Source organism: Populus euphratica, unplaced genomic scaffold (genome assembly GCF_000495115.2).
Source record: "Populus euphratica unplaced genomic scaffold, PopEup_1.0 scaffold155.1, whole genome shotgun sequence".
NCBI lineage: Eukaryota > Viridiplantae > Streptophyta > Magnoliopsida > Malpighiales > Salicaceae > Populus > Populus euphratica.
The window spans coordinates 352,076-370,734 of record NW_011499929.1 but is presented as its reverse complement, the minus strand read 5'-3'; the positions used below and the strand labels follow the sequence as shown (position 1 = coordinate 370,734).

Genomic DNA, 18,659 nt, shown 5'->3' with positions numbered 1-18,659 from the left:
GAAGAGCTTTTATTGTGATGACCCTAACTTATTCAAATATTGTCCTGATCAAATATTTCAAAGATTCATTCCCGACAATGAGGTAAGTAGTGTCATTAAACTTTGTCATTCTGAAGCATGTGGAAGTTATTTCTCGTCAAAAAAGACTGCTGCAAAAATCTTTCAAAATGGATTTTATTGGCCCACCATGTTCAAGGACACACATGCATTCTGCAAAACTTGTGAAAATTGTCAAAAGATTGATACTGGTCAAAAAGTTTTGTTTTATAATTCTCAACTCTATGCAGTCCCTAGAGAGCTAAGACCAAGATGGAGCAATCCTTATGGGGCCTGTGATATTGAGAATTCAATGAATGACAATGATTTTAAGGAAAATGGACATCGTTTGAAAGCTCACTTTGATAATTTTCTTAATGAAAACGAATCAACTGGTTTGAATGATTTTGTAGATAAAGGTTGATTATTTTTTTTCTCACATTGTTTTTGTGTTTCTTTTTGAGTGATTTTTGCTAGTTTCTCTCACCCCGGTCAAATGGCGGATAACGGTACTCCGTGACTTAAGTCGGTTCTTTCAGTTTCCCACAATTACTGATATCTGTGTATATATCTGTGCAATTCTTTGAATCTCTCTTCCAATTCTCATTTGAAAATGGACACTAATCTTGAAAAATTGAAAAAGTATTTTCCCGCTCTGCCTCAGAATGCGATTACAAAAATTTACCGTGCTAGATGTGCAAGATTGAGATTATTAATGAATCATGGAATTCCTGAAGATATTCGTTGGTTGATTGAAGCAAAGGTCCGATTATCAGGTGAGTCCTCTAACTTCATTTCACACATGCCTGGAACAGGTAAAAGCACTTTTGCAAAGAAGCGTCGTGCAAAACGACTGGATGTCTGTCATCGATGTGCTAGATGGACTTGTAATACACAATGTCGTTCTTTAGGAATGGTATCTATAAACCGTGAAGATAAAATACAATTCATTAAGGATGGCCTGAGTAAGGAGTCTTTAGATAATCTTCTATTGACTCTTGAGACGCATCCTAGTGGAGATGTGCATCGTGCAATTCATGATTTATGGCCACTATTTCATAAAGAACATGATAGACTTAGTCTTGGGAATCTGACTAAAAAAGACCCTGTTTGCCAGTTTTTAAGAAAACTGGATGGGAAGCCTATCCCCGACCCATAGAGGGCGTTTAAGCCGTTCTTGGACGTAAAACCAAGGGAAGATGTGAGCCACAATCACAACTACCTGTACATACACATGCTTGGTTTTATTATTGTGTTTTGTTGTTTCTTATATTTGTTTCAGTGTGTTTCAGGTTTGTCAGTGTTCGTTATTTCAGGTGATATCTTCTATACTCTATCTTTCTACCTTAGAACATTGAGGACAATGTCTCGTTTTGGTTGGGGGGAGAGGGTAGTAGTTGATAAAAAAAAAATTGTTTTTCATTTCATAAAGCATGTGCATAATTGTTGTTACTAGGATGGCAGAGTAAAGGAGTTCTTTTGTTAAAGTGACTCTTGAGACGCATCTTAGTAACCATTCTTAACAAGGTCTATTATAATACTTCCTGAAATATTCAGGTTTACAAACTCTCGTATTGTTACCACTTAATTCTGCTCATATACTTATTTAACATGTATTTTTAAACCTTAATTTACACACACACACTTTAACATATGATTGTGGGTTGCATATTGGATTATTACATTATTTATGTTCTTTTGTTAAAGGTAACAACTAAGGGAAAGGGATTGTATATAATTAAAAAGAAAAAAAAAAAAAAAAAAAAAAAAAAAAAAAAAAAAAAAAAAAAAAAAAAAAAAAAAAAGAAAAAAAGAAAAAAAAATGATGATAATAAAAATGTAGATAAGTTTGGTTTCGTAGCCTCCCTAACCTAAGCAATTAAGCCCGAAGGGGTGTTTTAACACCTAATACCCTAAAGTCAACTGACTTGGGAGCTATTGGCCCAACGCTTGTTACATGGGTTGAGGAGAAAAGCTTAAGGGAATCAAACATTGCACTATCTACATATCAGTATCTGCGACCCGAGTTACTAAGCTCGTAGGGGTGTCTTAACACCTAATGCCCTAAGACCAACTGGTCTGGGAGTCATTAGCTGAAAGCTCATTACATGGGTTAAAGATGCATGATGTTTTTAAAGTATATGTATATAGAGTTAAAAAAAAAAAAAAAGACAAAAATAGTAATCCCAACCCAAGGAAGTTAACCTTAAACATTAGAACAAAAATTTTGTTTTCTTCCAAGAAAAGCCCCATAATTATGTGTTGATACATTGAGCACAAAAGAAAGGTTTATTAATATCTTGTTAAGAGGTATTGAGCAGATATATAAATTTAATGAGAGTTTGTTTATCTGGATAGACTAATGGAAGTTAAATGATGAATACCTTGCTTTGTGAAATTTGCAAATTTGTTTTCTATTTTAACGCTTTGATTACTAGGGACTAGTAATAAGCTGGTTGGGGGGTGTGATTAGTACTTAAAAGTGCATTTTTATCATGGTTTTATATCATCATTTTGCACTTGAAGTATCAATAACTCCTTAACTAAAATATGTTTTATAATAATGTATCTAATAATATAAGATACCTATAATTTATGGTAAATGTCTATTTTTAATGCAGGCCTATCACATAAATGAAAGGATTGATTGATGACTTGAAGAACTTAAATTGCAAGGATAAAGAGATGGCCAAACTTAGAAAAGAGATGTCGGTGCAATCCAAACCGGAACACTGTTCGGTAATTGGGTCATATCTGGAGCTACAGATCTCAGATTTAGGTCCAATTTATATGGATGGAAAGGTAAGACATAGGCCTACAACTTTCATATGGAGCCCAAGATCTAAAAAGGCCATTATCAAGTCCAAATTGTAGCAACAACAAAGAAGCCCGAATCTGTCTTCCAGCCCGAGCACTATTCGGTATTTTGGCCATATCTGGAGTTCTAGAAGTCCAAATGAGCTGAAATTTTTACACAAGAAAGCTGAGACAATTGCCTACAACTTTCATGTTTACAACTGGCTCCAATTTTGACGTTATCAATGACGTTTTGGGCAGACAAGAGAAGATAAGGATTGTCACCAAGTCAAAAGTTGGTCACCCACTTATCAATTAGTCATCAAATCAATAGTTCCCATTTTTGGCCTATAAAAGGAGGCATTTGCCATGCATTTAGGCATCTTGATTTCCAGATCAAGATCATGCTCTTCCTTTCTCTCTTTGTATTTTTTATGCTTTGTTTTCATTAATATTAAGTTTATGCCTTTCATTTCCTTTCCTTTACTTAGTTAACTTTTATGTTCTTATTTTGTTTATCTATTTTGCTTTCTTTCATTATGTCTAGCTAAGTTAATTATGTCAAGGTGAAAAGGTTACACTAATGGTGTAAGAATAAGTATAATGTAAACTTAATATGGACTTTAATGTTTGATACTAACATGTTTTATATTTGCTATCTTGTTCACTCTTTAATACTTTGCTTGTTAAATGACTAATCTTGATTTATGTTGTATAACACTTGGTACAACAAATGCTTGGCACTTTCATAGCCCATAATGTATGGTATAACCGACACCTGAGCTATGAAAGGAACTTGATTTGTTGTTAACATAAGTTATAATCATGAATGCTTGACGAGATTTACAAGTATTAGCATTAATTGAATAAGATGACTAATGTAATCATGTTAACAATATATAATCTGATTGGAACCTCCTTTGTGTGTGGTTTCCAATTCAATAATAAGAGTTTATACTATACTTGTTTGATATACCATTAGTGGAACCTCTAACCTTGACATTTGTTATTATCATTGTTTAATCGTTACATTAATATTCCATCTCAAAGTTCTCATCATCTTCTTCTTCTTCTCTTTCTTTATTATTATTATTATTACTACTACTACTACTACTACTACTACTATTATTATTATTATTATTATTATTATTATTATTACTATTGTTGTTGTTGTTATTGTTGTTTTATAATTGTTGTTTATAATTTGTACAATTAACCTCCCTGTGGTTCGACCCCGGTCTTGCCGGGTTATTTATTACTTCGACACTCCTGCACTTGGGAGAAGACATCAATCTTTTAGTCGTGTCAAGTTTTTGGCGCCGTTGCCGGGGAGGTAAGTTCTTGTATAAATTATAGTATTTATTTTATTTTCTCTTTTCACTTTTCTTGTATATAACTTTGTTTCTTTTCTTTTGTTTCTTTTTATTTTGTTTTCTTCCTCCTTCTTTTGCTTTGTTGTTCTTCTTTTTATTTTATTCCTACACGTGCATGAGAGTGTGGTCACGTACATCAAGTGGTAGACTTTGTAGGGTATCCTCATCATTTTCAGAAAATATGGCCGAAGAAGATAATCAATCACTTCATAATGAGAATAATGAGAATAACCGTGCTAGAACACTTAGAGACCACATGAATCCCACAAGAACAAGTGCACCATCATGCATAGTTTTTCCTCCTGATGCATCTCATTTTAATTTTAAACCAGGTATTATTCAACTTTTACCTTCTTTTCATGGCTTAGAATTGGAAAATCCATACTTGCATTTAAGGGAATTTGAGGAGGTCTGCAACACATATAATAATTTAAATTGTAGCATGAACACCATCAGATTAAAGCTTTTTCCTTTTTCATTAAAAGATAAAGCTAAAACATGGCTACAAAATTTAAGACCAGGATCCATTCGTGCTTGGGATGAAATGCAACAACAGTTTTTGAAGAAGTTTTTCCCATCTCACAGAACAAACTCTTTCAAAAGACAAATCACTACTTTCACTCAAAAACCAGGAGAAACATTTTATCAATGTTGGGATAGGTATCGAGACTTGCTTAGTACTTGCCCTCATCCTGGTTTTAAAATATGGAGATTGGTTTCACATTTCTATGAAAGGTTAACACCTAGAGATAGGCAAATGGTTGAATTGATGTGCAATGGAACTTTTGAAGATAAAGACCCTGATGAAGCAATGAAGTACTTAGACTTATTAGCTGAAAATGCTCAAAATTGGGACACCGCGGGTACTTATGAGGGACCGAGTAAAACTCAACCTCATACATCTAGTAGAGGTATGTAGGTATTAGCACCCCTAGCGCATCCTACCTGAGGTAAGCTGCTTTACGGTTTAATGTGATTTGAAAATTTAAAATATTAATCAAATTCTAAGGTTTTAATAAATCAGTTATTAAATCCTAGAATATATATAGAAACATGTTCTTATATTTTCATGAGAAATATAACATGATTTTATCCTTTAGATATTGACCATATTCAAATTAAACACTTAATTCCTTTTATCTTTTTTATTTATTTTTATAATTAAGTAACAAAAAAAACAAACACATTCTCTTTCACTATATTTTTTCTTTTTTTCTTTTCCTTTTCTTTTCTCTCTTTCTTTTTACATCCAAACTTCCAAATATAGCTTCAAAACAACAAAACAAAAATTACATTACATAATTTGAAATTTATAAAATGGCCCCTAAAAACAATCTAGAATCACAGGGAAGGCCTTCTGCACCATTGAAATAGTGGCGGCACGTCTCCTCCACGCCCCACCGTCACTGGCGGCGGGTAGGTTCATGCGCCACTGCTGACAATGCACTGAGATGGGTGGATCAACCCTATTTTCTTCTTCCCTTCCCTTCTCTACTGGCTTTGGGAACCACCGTTACCTGCAAAGATAGTCCCTCAACTTTTCCTTTCGTTTTCTTTTCCTTTTTTTTTTTGTAAATTTTGATTTTTTCTATTTTTTGTATTTTTTTTTAAAGTGAGCAATATCAATGTCAACTCAACAAGAAAAATCAGTGATCATAAAATTTACGCGTTAAAAGTTGAACGTGTTTCAAACACCTTTGAAAATTTAAATTCTTTTGAGATGACGTTGAAAATGCTAAAAATAATGCAAATACATAAAAATGCATTTTAGGGGGGGTTTTGTTGTTTTTTTGTTATTTTTGATTTTTTTCTAAAACATTATCAAAAGCATGGGTAAAAAATTAGGTAGCAAGACTGTGGAAGAAGACACAAGAGGGAGCCTCAAACCATCAAAGGGTTGGGATTTCATCCCTAATACATACTGTTGGGATGAGGGATCATGTGAGAGGTCTCCAGTTTTTTGCTTGGCTATATAATCAAGTTGTTAGGTATTTTTGAAAAAAAAAAAAAAGGAATAAAGGAGGACATAAAGGGAGAACAAACAAAAGAGTGGAGGGAGACAGAGAGAGTTTAAATAAAAAAAGAAACAAATAGAAAACAGAGAGAGGAGAGGGAGACAGAGAAGTAAACATAGACAAAAAAAAAAAGAAGGAAAGGGAGACGGAAAGAGTTAAAAACACAGAAGAAGAAGAAAAAGAAGTAGAGACAAGGGAAAAGGAAAACATAAAGAAATGGGAAAAGTGGGAACCGAGAGAGCAAGAAGAAGTTGGGGTAGAAAATAAAGGGAAACAATGAAAGGGAAGGGAGTTTAACTTCAATCTATTCTTCTTCATCGGAAAGGAACTTAACAAAGCTCTAAAGAGTTTTTTTTGAAAAGTTCCTAACGATGAAAGAGGGAGTTTTTTGTTGGATCATCAAAGGGCGTTGCCCACCGGTTTGTTCTCTATTTTTTTTGCAAGTAAGGTCTACAAGTATAGGTTTCGACCCCTTTTTTTTCCTGCTATATTTAAGCCCTTCCATCTATATTTTGTTATGTTCCAAAATTGTTTTTTTATCTTTGATCTAGATGTATGTTTTCTGTTGAAAAAAGGGTGGCATGCTTGCTATTGTTCCATCCATGGTTCTAAGTTGTTTTTCTTTTGCTTATATTAAAGTTGCATATTCATTCATGTTATTTTTTTACGAGGGAATGAGAGTTTTAAAGGCCTTTATCATCCTTCGCCTCCTCTGCTTAGTGCCCCCTTGACTGGGATTTGTATAGGATGTTTTTCATATAGATTTAGTGTTCATTAATAAAGAAAAACACAAGAGGGGTTCCTTTGTATTTAAGGTTTTCTTTTGGCAGGCGTTTGGTTCACGTTTTTATTCTTGTTTATGTGAAAAGGGAGATAGAAGATGATTGGTCTATAGTTATGGTATTTAACATATGTAATACAAAGGCATGATGTTGAGGTTGTTTCCTTTAGCGTGAAACAAACATAGCAGAGCCTGAGATTAAGAAAAGGGGAGTGGCGGGGTCATGGTTTCTGCTATAGAATTGGGTTTCAAAGCTTTGATTTTCATGTGTATATGAATTTACTCTTTTCTGTTGAAAACAGGGGGTTATGTTATTTTTGGTTTCTGAGTTTGAGAGGATGGACCGAAGTCTATTGAATGAGATTTGGCTTTGAAAAGCTTTTTCCCCTACCGAGTTCCTCCTGCTTTGTTTTACACGCCTGTTTAAGTCTTGTAGTGTTAGAAATATATGTGATTTCCTGTCATTTTAATGATGTTTACTGTGATATTTATGTTTTGATGTAATAAAACTGTTTTCTTGTGTGTTGCATAAGGTCAATATCCTAACATATTTTTTTTTTTTTAAAAAGAAAATATTCAAGGTTTCAAAAAATATGTTTTAGCATGGATTTCTTAAACACAAAAATTATTTTCTTGCAACTTGGATTTTATAACGTGTTTGTAAATTTCAAAGGGTGGTGTCCAATATTCCAAAAATATAAAAATCTTATTTTTGGGAATTCATCTTTATTCACTATTAGTGTTTGGATAAAAAATCCAAAATGGAGTAAACATCCAAAATATTATTAGAAATAATTTGTTATTATTCACTATTAATGTTTGGATAAAGAAATCCAAAAGGAGTAAATTTCCAAAATATTATTAGGAATAATTTATTATTATTCACTACAAATATTTGGATAAAGAAACCCCAAGGGGGTTAATATTTAAAATATTATTGGGAATAATTTATCATTTGTTTATTGTTAATATTTGGATAAAGAAACCCTAAGTGGTAAATATTAAAAATATTTTTCTAGGAATAACAAGTCAGTATCCCTTAATAATATAAGGGAAAATAAACCTATGAAAGACAGATATCCAAAATATTGTTAATAAGAATACAACTTGTTTTTTTTAACATAAGGGCAGATTTATACCTAAAATTTTATTTAGAACAATTTAATTGCATATCCTTGAAAGAAGCCTCAATTAATTGGGGACATTTTAAATTTTGATTCCACAATTTATGAGTCATGAAAATATGAAATACTAAGGTAAAAATGGGCTTTTAAAGCACCTTCAATTTTCTTAGATTTCTAACTTAGTTTTTTTTTCTTTTCTCCTCCTTACGATTTACGAGTCACAACCACTTGAAATACTAAGTGAAAAATGAGCTCTTAAACACATTAAATCTCCTTAGATTTCTATTTTATCTATCTCTAAATTCATAAATTTTAAATTTATTTCAAATCAAAGATAGACTTCAATAGATCTACACCATTTCTTTTTGGTACTCTACTAACATATCTAAAGGTATGATTCATATTGGTCAAAGGTTCTTTATGATCCATATTTGTCAAAGGTTCTTTATGATCCATATTAGCCAAGAGTTATTTCCCTTAGACTTTGAACCCAAGTTCATTCATCATAGCAGACTTATCTTAGAAAACTGACGGGTTTAAAGAACATCAACACCATAAAAATCATAGGCAAACCAAACATCAAGTAACTTACCTTAGGTAGGGCGTACTAGGGGTGTTAAAACCTTCTTTTTACGCAACCAGTCCCTCACCTTAGAATCTCTGAAAGACCAATTAGGTTTTCTAGTGACAATAACACTAGGTGACTACTCTCTTTTTCACAAAACAAAGACCCTGAAAGCTAAGCCCTACTCCAATAAGGGTCGTCGCGACGTCGAGCTCTCTTGAGGGTATGACAAATAGCACCATTAGCATTTATTTTTCTTGCACAAACTAACTTCTTATTGATTAAAAATAAAGTTATTAAATCCATTTTAAAATTAATTTAATGATTAATGAGGTTAATTTTAATTTATAAGTGTACATATTTTTTAGAAAAATATTTTTTTAATTCTTTTGAAAAAATTAGTTTGTATTTTTATTAAATTAATTATGTTAGAATTGACACATAAAATTGTTTAAGTCAGTTTCTATTTATTTTAATTTAAAATTCAACTTAAATCATGTTATATATCAACAAATTTACACACTAATCAAGTTTAATAGCATTGATTAATACTTACCTATCATCTATCTACACTTGTTTATCCATAAATGCAAGGAGAAACTTTAAATTAGCCTATAATCTATAATACATTTCTAAATTTTGTTCCAAACAAAATATTTTATTAAATAGGTCAGAAGGTTTGAGAAATTTATCAATTATGTTTTTTCATCGATTGCTAATAAATTTTTTTTAAGTTTATTTGAGAGTATAGTTGCAGTTATTTTTCAAAATACATTTCATTTAGAAATATATTAAAATAAATTTTTTTTTATTTTAAAAAATTATTTTTGATATCAGCATATTAAAATTATTTAAAAATATCAAAAAATATTAATTTGAAGAAAAAAATTAAAAAAATTAAAAAATTTTAAAAAAATTTTTTTTAAAAAAATTTTAAAACAAAAAAAAACAGAAAAATTATTCGAGTAATGTTTTATAGCATAAAATATTTTAAAAAAATGATAAAAGAGCTCAATTGGGAAATTTCTGAAAAATTTAGGAATAATTAATAACATTTTGTTTTAGTACTCGATTAAAATAGCGTTTGGGAAAACAGCCTGCTCGGTAGAAATTTGAATTATTTTTATTTAAAATTATTTTTAATATTTTTTTTATCATTTTTATAGAATAATATCAAAAATATTATTTTAATATATTTTAAAATAAAAAACATACAATACCAAAAGCTACGAGTTAAGATAACTTGAACTCTTTAGACGTCTTGTTTCCGGTTCTAAAAAACTTCAGTTAAAAAAGATTGAAGCTTCGGCTTCTAAACAGCCGAGAATTCATGGCCAAAACATTGGCTTTCAGATCAATGAGAAGGGGTTTTGCATCTTCTGCTCTTAAATGGGAATGTGGAGTCTCAATGGTTCAAGGAGCTTCTAGAGGAATTGGCCTTGAATTTGTAAGCTTTTCTTGTTTTCACTTCAGTTGTTTTTTTAATTTTATACAAAGTTCTTGTCTTTTGGTTTCTTGCATTTGCCGAAAACGGTTGGTGTTGTTTTTTGGAGAAAGATTTGGAGAAGAATGTGGAAGCTAGATGATTGGCATTTGGCTCTTGATGATTGAACTTAGATTACTTGATTAACATAATTAAAGAAACTGTATGATTAATTAAGTATGTTGATTGAGACCTATCACATTGGTGGCTAATGTTTTTCTTCCCTTGTCTTGTCATAGTCTTGATGAATTACTAGAGAGCTACTGGTTTGGTTCTTTTCTTTTATTTTCCATTTTGCATTGAAAGGGTGTTCATTTCCTTGATAATCAACGAAAGGGCTTTCCTTTTTTTGGTTGTTCGTTTACGAAAGATGAATTTTATGGACTAATTCATCCTTGGAGTCATTTAAGGATGCCAAACATTTTCATATGTCAGTTTTCATTGCTTTCTCAGCTGTAGTTAGTTGCATTGTTGTGCTAAAATTCTTAGGAACAATCTGATTAGATTATGGTGCTGTTGCGTGCCAGATTGCTTGGTGGCATCCCATTGGATATGAATTTTAGACTCCTTTTAAGAATATAAATGCCCTCAATTTTCTTCCAAGGTAGAAGGACTTTGTAATAAGTTGATTTAGTATCGGTCTTGGACTCTTGATGCCAACTGACTTTTGGGGAAAATAAATGACAAAAACCAATTATTCTTCTGCTTGGGTTAATTTATGTTGTCATTAGATTGTAATTTATCAGTGCGAGGAATCAGTTGAGTCTGTGAGCAAAACTTGACTTGTGTACTGATGCAGGTTGAACATCCTCTGGAAAAGAATGACAAAGGGCATGTTATTGCTACTTGCTGAAATCCTAGTGGGGCAACGGGAATTACTGATTTGAAAAATAAGTTTGCTGAGCGCCTTGGCATTTAGCCATTAGACCTCACCATTGAAAGCACTATAGAGGTTGGTGCTTATTTCTTGGTTGCTATCTATTGCTCTTTCCTAGACTAAGAAAAATCCACCTTTGCTTTCTCTTATGAGCCCAGTTGTCTCGGTTTTAGGCTTCCTCCCTTTATGAAATTCCTGTGAATGCTCTGGTCTGATCTTTCTTAATAGCCAGATAGAAATTTCTTCTGAAGAGCCATGTTCTGCTTTCTTTTTTGGTGTGGCTGTTTGTCGGTTAAGATCAACAATTCATGAATGCTGGAATATCAAGCGTATTGAATACCAAAATTAGTCATGTTTTCATAGTTTTTTCTTTCAATATCCCGAAAAAATTGTAGAGGATGTCTCCCTCGGAAGGGACATTGCGAGCATGAAGCAAAATGCAGGAAGAATACCTTGTGACTTTTCTTAATAAGAGGAAAGAAGGCTTCATTTTAAATCGATCCATGGGTAAATGGAAAGCTATAGCACAAAAAGAAAAAAAAAATCACAAGCATTTCCTAAGCTGTTTATAACTAGTAATAGTAGTTATTAGTATCGAAGAAATAATTATTGCAGACACAGAAATTTCTTTGTAGTGTTAGCCCTGAAGAGATGTGTTCAAATATAATGGTAGTATTATCAGGCTTCATTTATTGCCCCTTTTGTTTCTTCTTGGAGGTAATGATTCACAACATAGCTTAATATCACTGTTTGCCATTTGCAGCGCATGGGGCCTCTTCTGATGGCTGGAGGAGACTTGAAAGGGATGTTGCGTGGTTGCCAATTTAAGTGCCAGGGTTGGCTCAAATGAAGAAAATCATCTAGGGGGCCGGCATTCATATCGATGTTCAAAGTCTGCTTTAAATCAGCTTATGATTTTCTTGATTTACGGCTTCGATTTTTATCAAATTTAACTGTTCACCAGCAATGAAATTTTACATTACCGCAAGGTGTGCCCTTTCAGATCCGAGCATATTTTATGTGGATGTGATAACTTGGCTTGAGCTCCCCACTGTTTGCTAGTATTGCTATTGGGTATGACAAGAAGATCCATGATCACTTTAGTGACGGGCATCTATGTTGGCTTGTGTTTATTTACACCTTCGCAAGGAATATTCTATATGTCAACTTTCAACACTCTTGTGAGTGCAACTTGGCAAGGAATCTGTCATGGGTACCATTGCCTAAAATGTGAGACTACTAATGCATATGGGGTACCTCATTTTCTTTTTTTGACCATCCAATGCACATGCTACCGATTGGCGATGCAAAGCACAAGCTCGGTGTCCTGAAGTCCTTGCGAGGCAGGAAATATCAGTGAAGAAATAATTACTTTGTGAACAAATTTCTGTGTTCTTTGAATGAGATTCTAAAAGATTCCCTACATGGCATTTACTTATGTGAAGGCTTTTTGGATGTCATTTGCTTCATGGTTACACTTCTTTCAAAAATTGTGAAACCTTACTGGATGTCACCTCCCTCATCTTGTCCATCCACTTCCTTCGAGTAAACATTTTCCACCTTAAAAATTTCACGCGCACACAATCAGTACACTTTCCCATCTCCCCTTTCCATTGACTAATATGATTCAAGTTTCTGATCTTCTAGCAACTCACTTAAATCATGTCTTGGAATGATTTTGATTGGTAGTCCCTTAAGAATAAGCAAATACACATCAAGAGGATGACTATGACCGTGGCGTGGAAACGTGGTATCTTGGTGTGTGTTTACACATAACTCTGTTTGGGGCCGTAATCAATCGCTGTTAGCTTTAGTTATTGTTTTATACCAAACTAAAATGACGCACCTTAAAGTCCTCATTATTTGACTTCTCTTGTGATAGTATTTGTTTTGTTTGCTGATTGCAGCGACAAAAACCGTGTCGGTAGAGTTTGCATCAAAGAAGGATCCGATAATAGGCATCCTTCTGCACCCTGGCACAATGGACACAGACCTATCTAAGCCATTTCATAGAAATGTTCCTGAAGGCAAGCTTTTCACCAAAGAGTTTGCATTGCAGAAACTCTTAAGCTTCATTAATAATGCAAAAAGGCAAGATAATGGCAAGCTGTTTGCCTGTGATGGCCAGGAAATACCGTGGTAATCGCTTAGTGTGGTAGATTGATTAAAAATTGATGACTGAGTGATGCAGTAGGGTGATCCATTATTTTTTATCTTTTTTTTGTTCTCCCTGAAGCAAATTTGTAAATCCTAATCAAGAACAATATGCTACCCCAAGGAGCAAGGTAGGATCTAAGATTAATTTTTTGGTTTCTTATTTGTAACTTAATTTTTCACTTGTGAAATGCTAATTATTCGAGGCTTCATTTGGTTTTGAAGCAATCAAATTGTTGGCAGGACTGCACATGCCAGCATTCTTGGTGATAATTTGATGCTCCCATAAGGCCATGCTTATTATACACATGATGTTTGCATAAAGCTCCTTTTGTTATGGCTGTCTATGTCAGTGATAAATGGACAATTTTGGTAGTCAATGGACTTGGTCTTTAGGGCCTAGGGCCTGATAACTGGATATGAAGAGAGCAGAACATTGTGCTTGCAAGAAAAGGTGAGCAAATGAAGCAGAGCAGGTGGCTCAACTCAACTTGTTTTCTTCACTACCCTGCATGTTTTTAGTTCGGTTTATCTATATTTCAACACTGCAATGCATGTCTTGCCATACGTCAAAATTCGAAGTTTAGCACATGACAAGATGATAAGAGGAGGAAGAAATGAAAAACATGAAAACTTGATTTAGAAGCCAATATAGTATCAAATCACATGATTATTAATGTACAAAGTAGGGTCTAGCAAAAGACCACATACATTGCCTTCAACTGTTTTATTCAACCAGTAGTAAATCCCCATCATCTCTTAAGAAACTCTTCAACCACTGCTCAACTTCATTGTAAGAAATCTATTGAATCCTGCAAAACCAAATTCAAAGCATGAACAATTCATTAGGTGCTCCTGCTTTTAGTGCTTAAGCTGTGAGGAGAACGATCAACGGAACCTATAATGTAACAAGATTATACTTACGCATCACAGTTGACGCTTGTAGAGACGGGGAATCCAACTTTAATGTTGCAAGCTCCAGGAATCTTGCTCAAGAACTGGTCTTTCACCCCTAAAGAGCCTCCGGCAGCCTTCAAACACTTGCAAATAGCCTTCTTATCATCAACTGTTTTAACAGTCTTGGCAAGCTCTTGCAGCCCAGTGCAGCAAGCAGGAGTTGGCTTAGGAGATTTTCCAGTGGCAAACCCTACACAGGCAGCTGCCTTTTCATCAACAGTGCTGCATGGAACAGCTGCTTCGTTCATGTTGGCAAGGAAAAAGAGGAAGGAGAGGAGGAAGATCACATAAAAGAAAGTGTTCTTCATGGTTTTCTAGTGTTCAAAGTAAATCCCAATAAACTCTTGGATGTTGCAAATGCAGCTACTAGTGTTGGTTGATGGACAATGATCTTCATGGGTATTTATTGGGAAAGATATTGTCTTTGGGAACTGGGATTTTGTCAAAGTTTGAGCTTTCCAATGAGTTCTGATTATGTTGCAGGTCAAAATTCATTGGGTTGATCATCCTGGCAGGACTTTCATGGCAGGGCTGTATATCTTCATATTGGTTTCACACATGCAGGCACCTTAATGGTCACATATTTTCATCAAACAAACAAGTATATGTTCTAGACCAGGTTAGTCACATGTGTAATAATTTTCCAAAATGTTCGTCAAAAACACTTCATATGTAAATAAATTCCAGTAATTAAATTATATGCATACATACGGTGGATACATAACCCTGTAGCTAGGCCATTTCAGAGAACTCAATACAGAAGCTCTTAATCATCATTAATAATGCAAAGAGCAGAGACAATGGCGATTTTTTGTTCTTTTTGTCTTAGAGGGCTAGGAATTTCTTTACTGGCATGGAACATTTAGTACGTCCGGGGTCAAATGAACAAGATGGAGTAGCAAAAAAAGTTTGAACATGTTAGAAGAGCTTTATTTTTCCTTTTCTGTTCTCCCTTAATATGATGCAAATTAGTAGAATCATATATAATACCTCAAGCTAGCAAAGAACATATATAATATTACTTCAAGCAGTTCAAGGGAGTCGGGGGAATGCGTGGCTAGTTCGTTTAGGGGGGCACAGAGAGAGCCCAAGGGGATGCTTGACCAGTCCCCTGAGGAGGGATGCAAGGTCAGTCTGGATGTATTATTTTTGTTGAGTCATGTAAACACCTCGAGTCCAATTCAACGAATTTTGTAGGGGATCTCAAATTTTATCCCTCGTCAGATTTACACACTCATGCAAGGTTGTTAAAATCGCGTTTTGACTCGTAAAATCGTACGATTTTACAAGTCAAAACATGCTTTACGTGTTGAATCGCTTGAAAAAATCGAAAATGAATAAAATCGGGTTGAAATCGGGTTAAATCACAAAAATCGGATGAAATCGCGCAAAATCGCGATTTCAAGACTGATTTTGCGATTATGCCAAAATGAGGTGCTGAAATAAAATCCTCCTCTCTTGTCCAGCTGTCAAGCACCTATTGCATTTTTTTTTGCACAGTCACAGACTCACGTGACTCTCTTCACTTCAGTGAATTAATTCATTGTCTTCAATCTTCACAAATCACAAAGCGCAAAATACTCTTCCCAAGTTTCCTAGCTGAACAAATCCCTAATCGGCAACCATAACAACGGCGACAGCGATCTCCATCCTCCACAAAAGCGGTCAATGACAGTGCTTACGGTCCAATGACTCCAGTTTTTACTCCTTCTTTTTCCTTAGTGCTCACGGTCGCGACAACACATGAACCAAGATTGGTATGTTTAAAGACCTCTACTGCAGTCTCTGAAATTGAAGTGCTTCTTGAATAAAAATTGAAATTAAGGTTTGAATTCTTCATGTGCTTCTTGTAAAAGCTTTTCCATTATTCAGTATTCATTCCTCTGCATTTCTTTATTTATTTGGTATTGTCCATTTCCATTATTTGGTAATTGTTCCTCTGTATTTCTTTATTCACCTGATAAATTAGGAATGTATTTTCCCACGTTTTTTCTCACAAAATATGAGGTTGAACATTACTTCCTTTTCTGTTTATCATGATTTTAACAGCGACGGGCCGACGACAATCTCCTTAACAGCTCACGGCTTCGGGCTTCCTCTGCAATCTTTATTAACAGCAGCACGCCGGCAACGATCTCCTTTCTTTCCCATCTTCAACAGCAGCAGGCGACATCGGGCCTCTTCACAAGCAGCCGTTTAGCTCATCATCATCATCTTCAACAGCAGCGGGCGACACCGTAAGTTCATTTTGCCTTCATCATCATCACTGCAGTAGTAGATTTTGCCCCTGTAATAGATTTGTATTTTGCCCTGTTAAGTGTTGAGTTTAATTGTCCGGTAATAAAGATTTGCATTTTGCCCTGTTCATTTTGCCTTCAAAATCTTCTAATAGATTTGTATTTTGCCCTGTAATTCATTTTGCCCAGTCCTGTAATTTGTATATGTATAATGTTGAATTGAATGGAATTGATCGGGTGAGAAAATTGTTGAATTGAATGCCACAGTATATACTATATATCTTGACTAAATTGGACTAAATATTACTCGGGTGAAAATTGAACTGAAAACTGTTGAATTGGACTAAATTGAATGTCATTTCAATATTATAGGACTGAATTGAATTAAATTAATGAGATGAAAATTGGATTGAAAAATATTGAATTGGACTGAATTTAATGTCATTTCAGTATTATAGGACTGAATTATTTGAAGCATGAATTTTTTTTTATGTATTTTAAAATTCCTTACGATTTTACGATTTTACGATCCATTTTTACGATCCGAGTTTGTTTAGTACTTTCCGTGCCGTGTTAAAATCACGATTTTAACAACCATGCACTCATGTGCGTATAGACATTGTATTGATAGGTGGTCATTGCACTTTTTCAGCCATAACAAGCACTCAAAGCTTAATTAAGAATCAGATTCGCATCATCTCACTGTGATGATTTTAATCAAATCCATCAACACTATAGTGTACTATCCATGTAGACATTAATAATCACACTTGTTTTCTTACATGGGAAAAGCATTTCATATCAGTATAGATACAGAATATTTGAGCTAAGGCTTAATTTCTAGTATTACATGGCTGCAAAGTTATGATACAAAAATGAGGTGAATTCAAGTGCCTTTTATAGGCTACAAAGCTGACTTGATGTAGTCTGATCGTTGGTCTTTCGTAGCTGTATAATCTTTCTAAGTCGCACCTGATTACTTTCAACTGTCATCTAAGGTGTTTGTAGGTTAGAGCACCCCTCTAATGATTTTTATTTTTCATAGGGATCAGGCCCCAGGATTTTGGGCTGATGGTTAGTCATTTGATGTTTCAAGCGGCCAGGAATCTTGCTTAAGAACTAATATTTCACCCCAAAAGAGCCTCCAGCACAGCCTTCAAGCTGGTTCAAGTACTTGCAAATAGGCTTCTTATTGTCAACTCTTTAACAGTTTGAGCAAGCTGCTGCAGACCAGGAGGTCTGGCGAACCCCACACTAGGGCAGCTGCCTCAGCATTGACGTGCTGCTGCATGGAACTGCTGCCTTGTTAATGTTAACGAGGCAGAAGATGAAGGAGAGGAGGAAGAACACAGTGAAGAAGATGTTCTTTATGGTTTTGTAGTGTTCAAAAGCAACTTCTAATATTGACAAATATACTTACTCTTGTTCTGTATTGCAAATGCAGCTAGTAGCTTTGGTTTTATGGGGAAAGATTTAGTCTTTACTCTTTAATTAAAAACAGGGTTTTGCCTCCGCTGTTGTCCTGAAAAGGAAAGTGAAATTGCCAAAACAATTTCATAAAAGCATATAGGTGGTTAAGGCCAAATGGTCGGTATAATAAGAGATTCAAACTACAGAGATGTGATGAAATACTAAACTGATCCATTAAAATCAACACCAAATTACATCATTGTTCAGACCAAAAGAGTGTCAGACAAGGACCTCATATGGCGTTGCCTAAACTGTCTTATTTAGTATGATGTAATTTAAACAGCCTCATGGTCATTTAGTGGATCCTGCAAAACACAAGGAAAGAAAATCCAAATTAACCTCGTTTCCTTGAAGCTTTGAGGCAAGATCAATGGACATCAACACCTTATAATGTAACAACAGTATAGTTACGCATCACAGTTGACGCTTGTAGAGACAGGGAATCCAACTTTGATGTTGCAAGCTCTAGGAATCTTGCTCAAGAACTGGTCTTTCACACCCAAAGAGCCTCCGGAAGCTTTCAATCATTTGCAAATATAGCCTTCTTATCATCAACTGTTTTCACAGTTTTGGCAAGATCTTGCAGCCCAGTGCAGCAATCAGGAGGTGGCTTCGGAGCTTTGCCAGTGGCAAAATCCAGACAGGCAGCTACCTTTGAATTAACAGTACTGCATGGAACAGCTGCCTTGTCTATGTTGGCAAGGCAGAAGAGGAAGGAAAGTAGGAAAAGCATCGAGAAGAAGAGGTTCTTCATGGCTATGTCTTTGACTCCTGTCTAACCTTGCTATGTG

The 18,659-nt window shown here is 34.5% G+C and overlaps 1 protein-coding gene and 2 long non-coding RNA genes across 3 annotated transcripts; 2 read left to right on the top strand and 1 right to left on the bottom strand.

Annotated features, from left to right (window-relative positions):
• The first annotated feature begins 9,928 nt into the window (after positions 1-9,928).
• LOC105135915 (uncharacterized) lies at positions 9,929-13,511 on the top strand. The gene is made up of 3 exons (XR_844270.1): positions 9,929-10,137; positions 10,973-11,125; positions 11,814-13,511. It is a non-coding gene; the product is annotated as an uncharacterized LOC105135915 (long non-coding RNA).
• Positions 13,512-14,103: 592 nt separating this feature from the next.
• On the bottom strand, positions 14,104-14,469 carry LOC105135914 (non-specific lipid-transfer protein C, cotyledon-specific isoform-like). Its single transcript, XM_011041001.1, has one exon. The coding sequence runs from the start codon at positions 14,467-14,469 to the stop codon at positions 14,125-14,127; it is 345 nt and encodes a 114-aa protein (XP_011039303.1). The 3' UTR covers positions 14,104-14,124.
• Positions 14,470-15,913: 1,444 nt separating this feature from the next.
• Positions 15,914-16,657, top strand: LOC105135913 (uncharacterized). The gene is made up of 2 exons (XR_844269.1): positions 15,914-15,986; positions 16,211-16,657. It is a non-coding gene; the product is annotated as an uncharacterized LOC105135913 (long non-coding RNA).
• Positions 16,658-18,659: the final 2,002 nt, after the last annotated feature.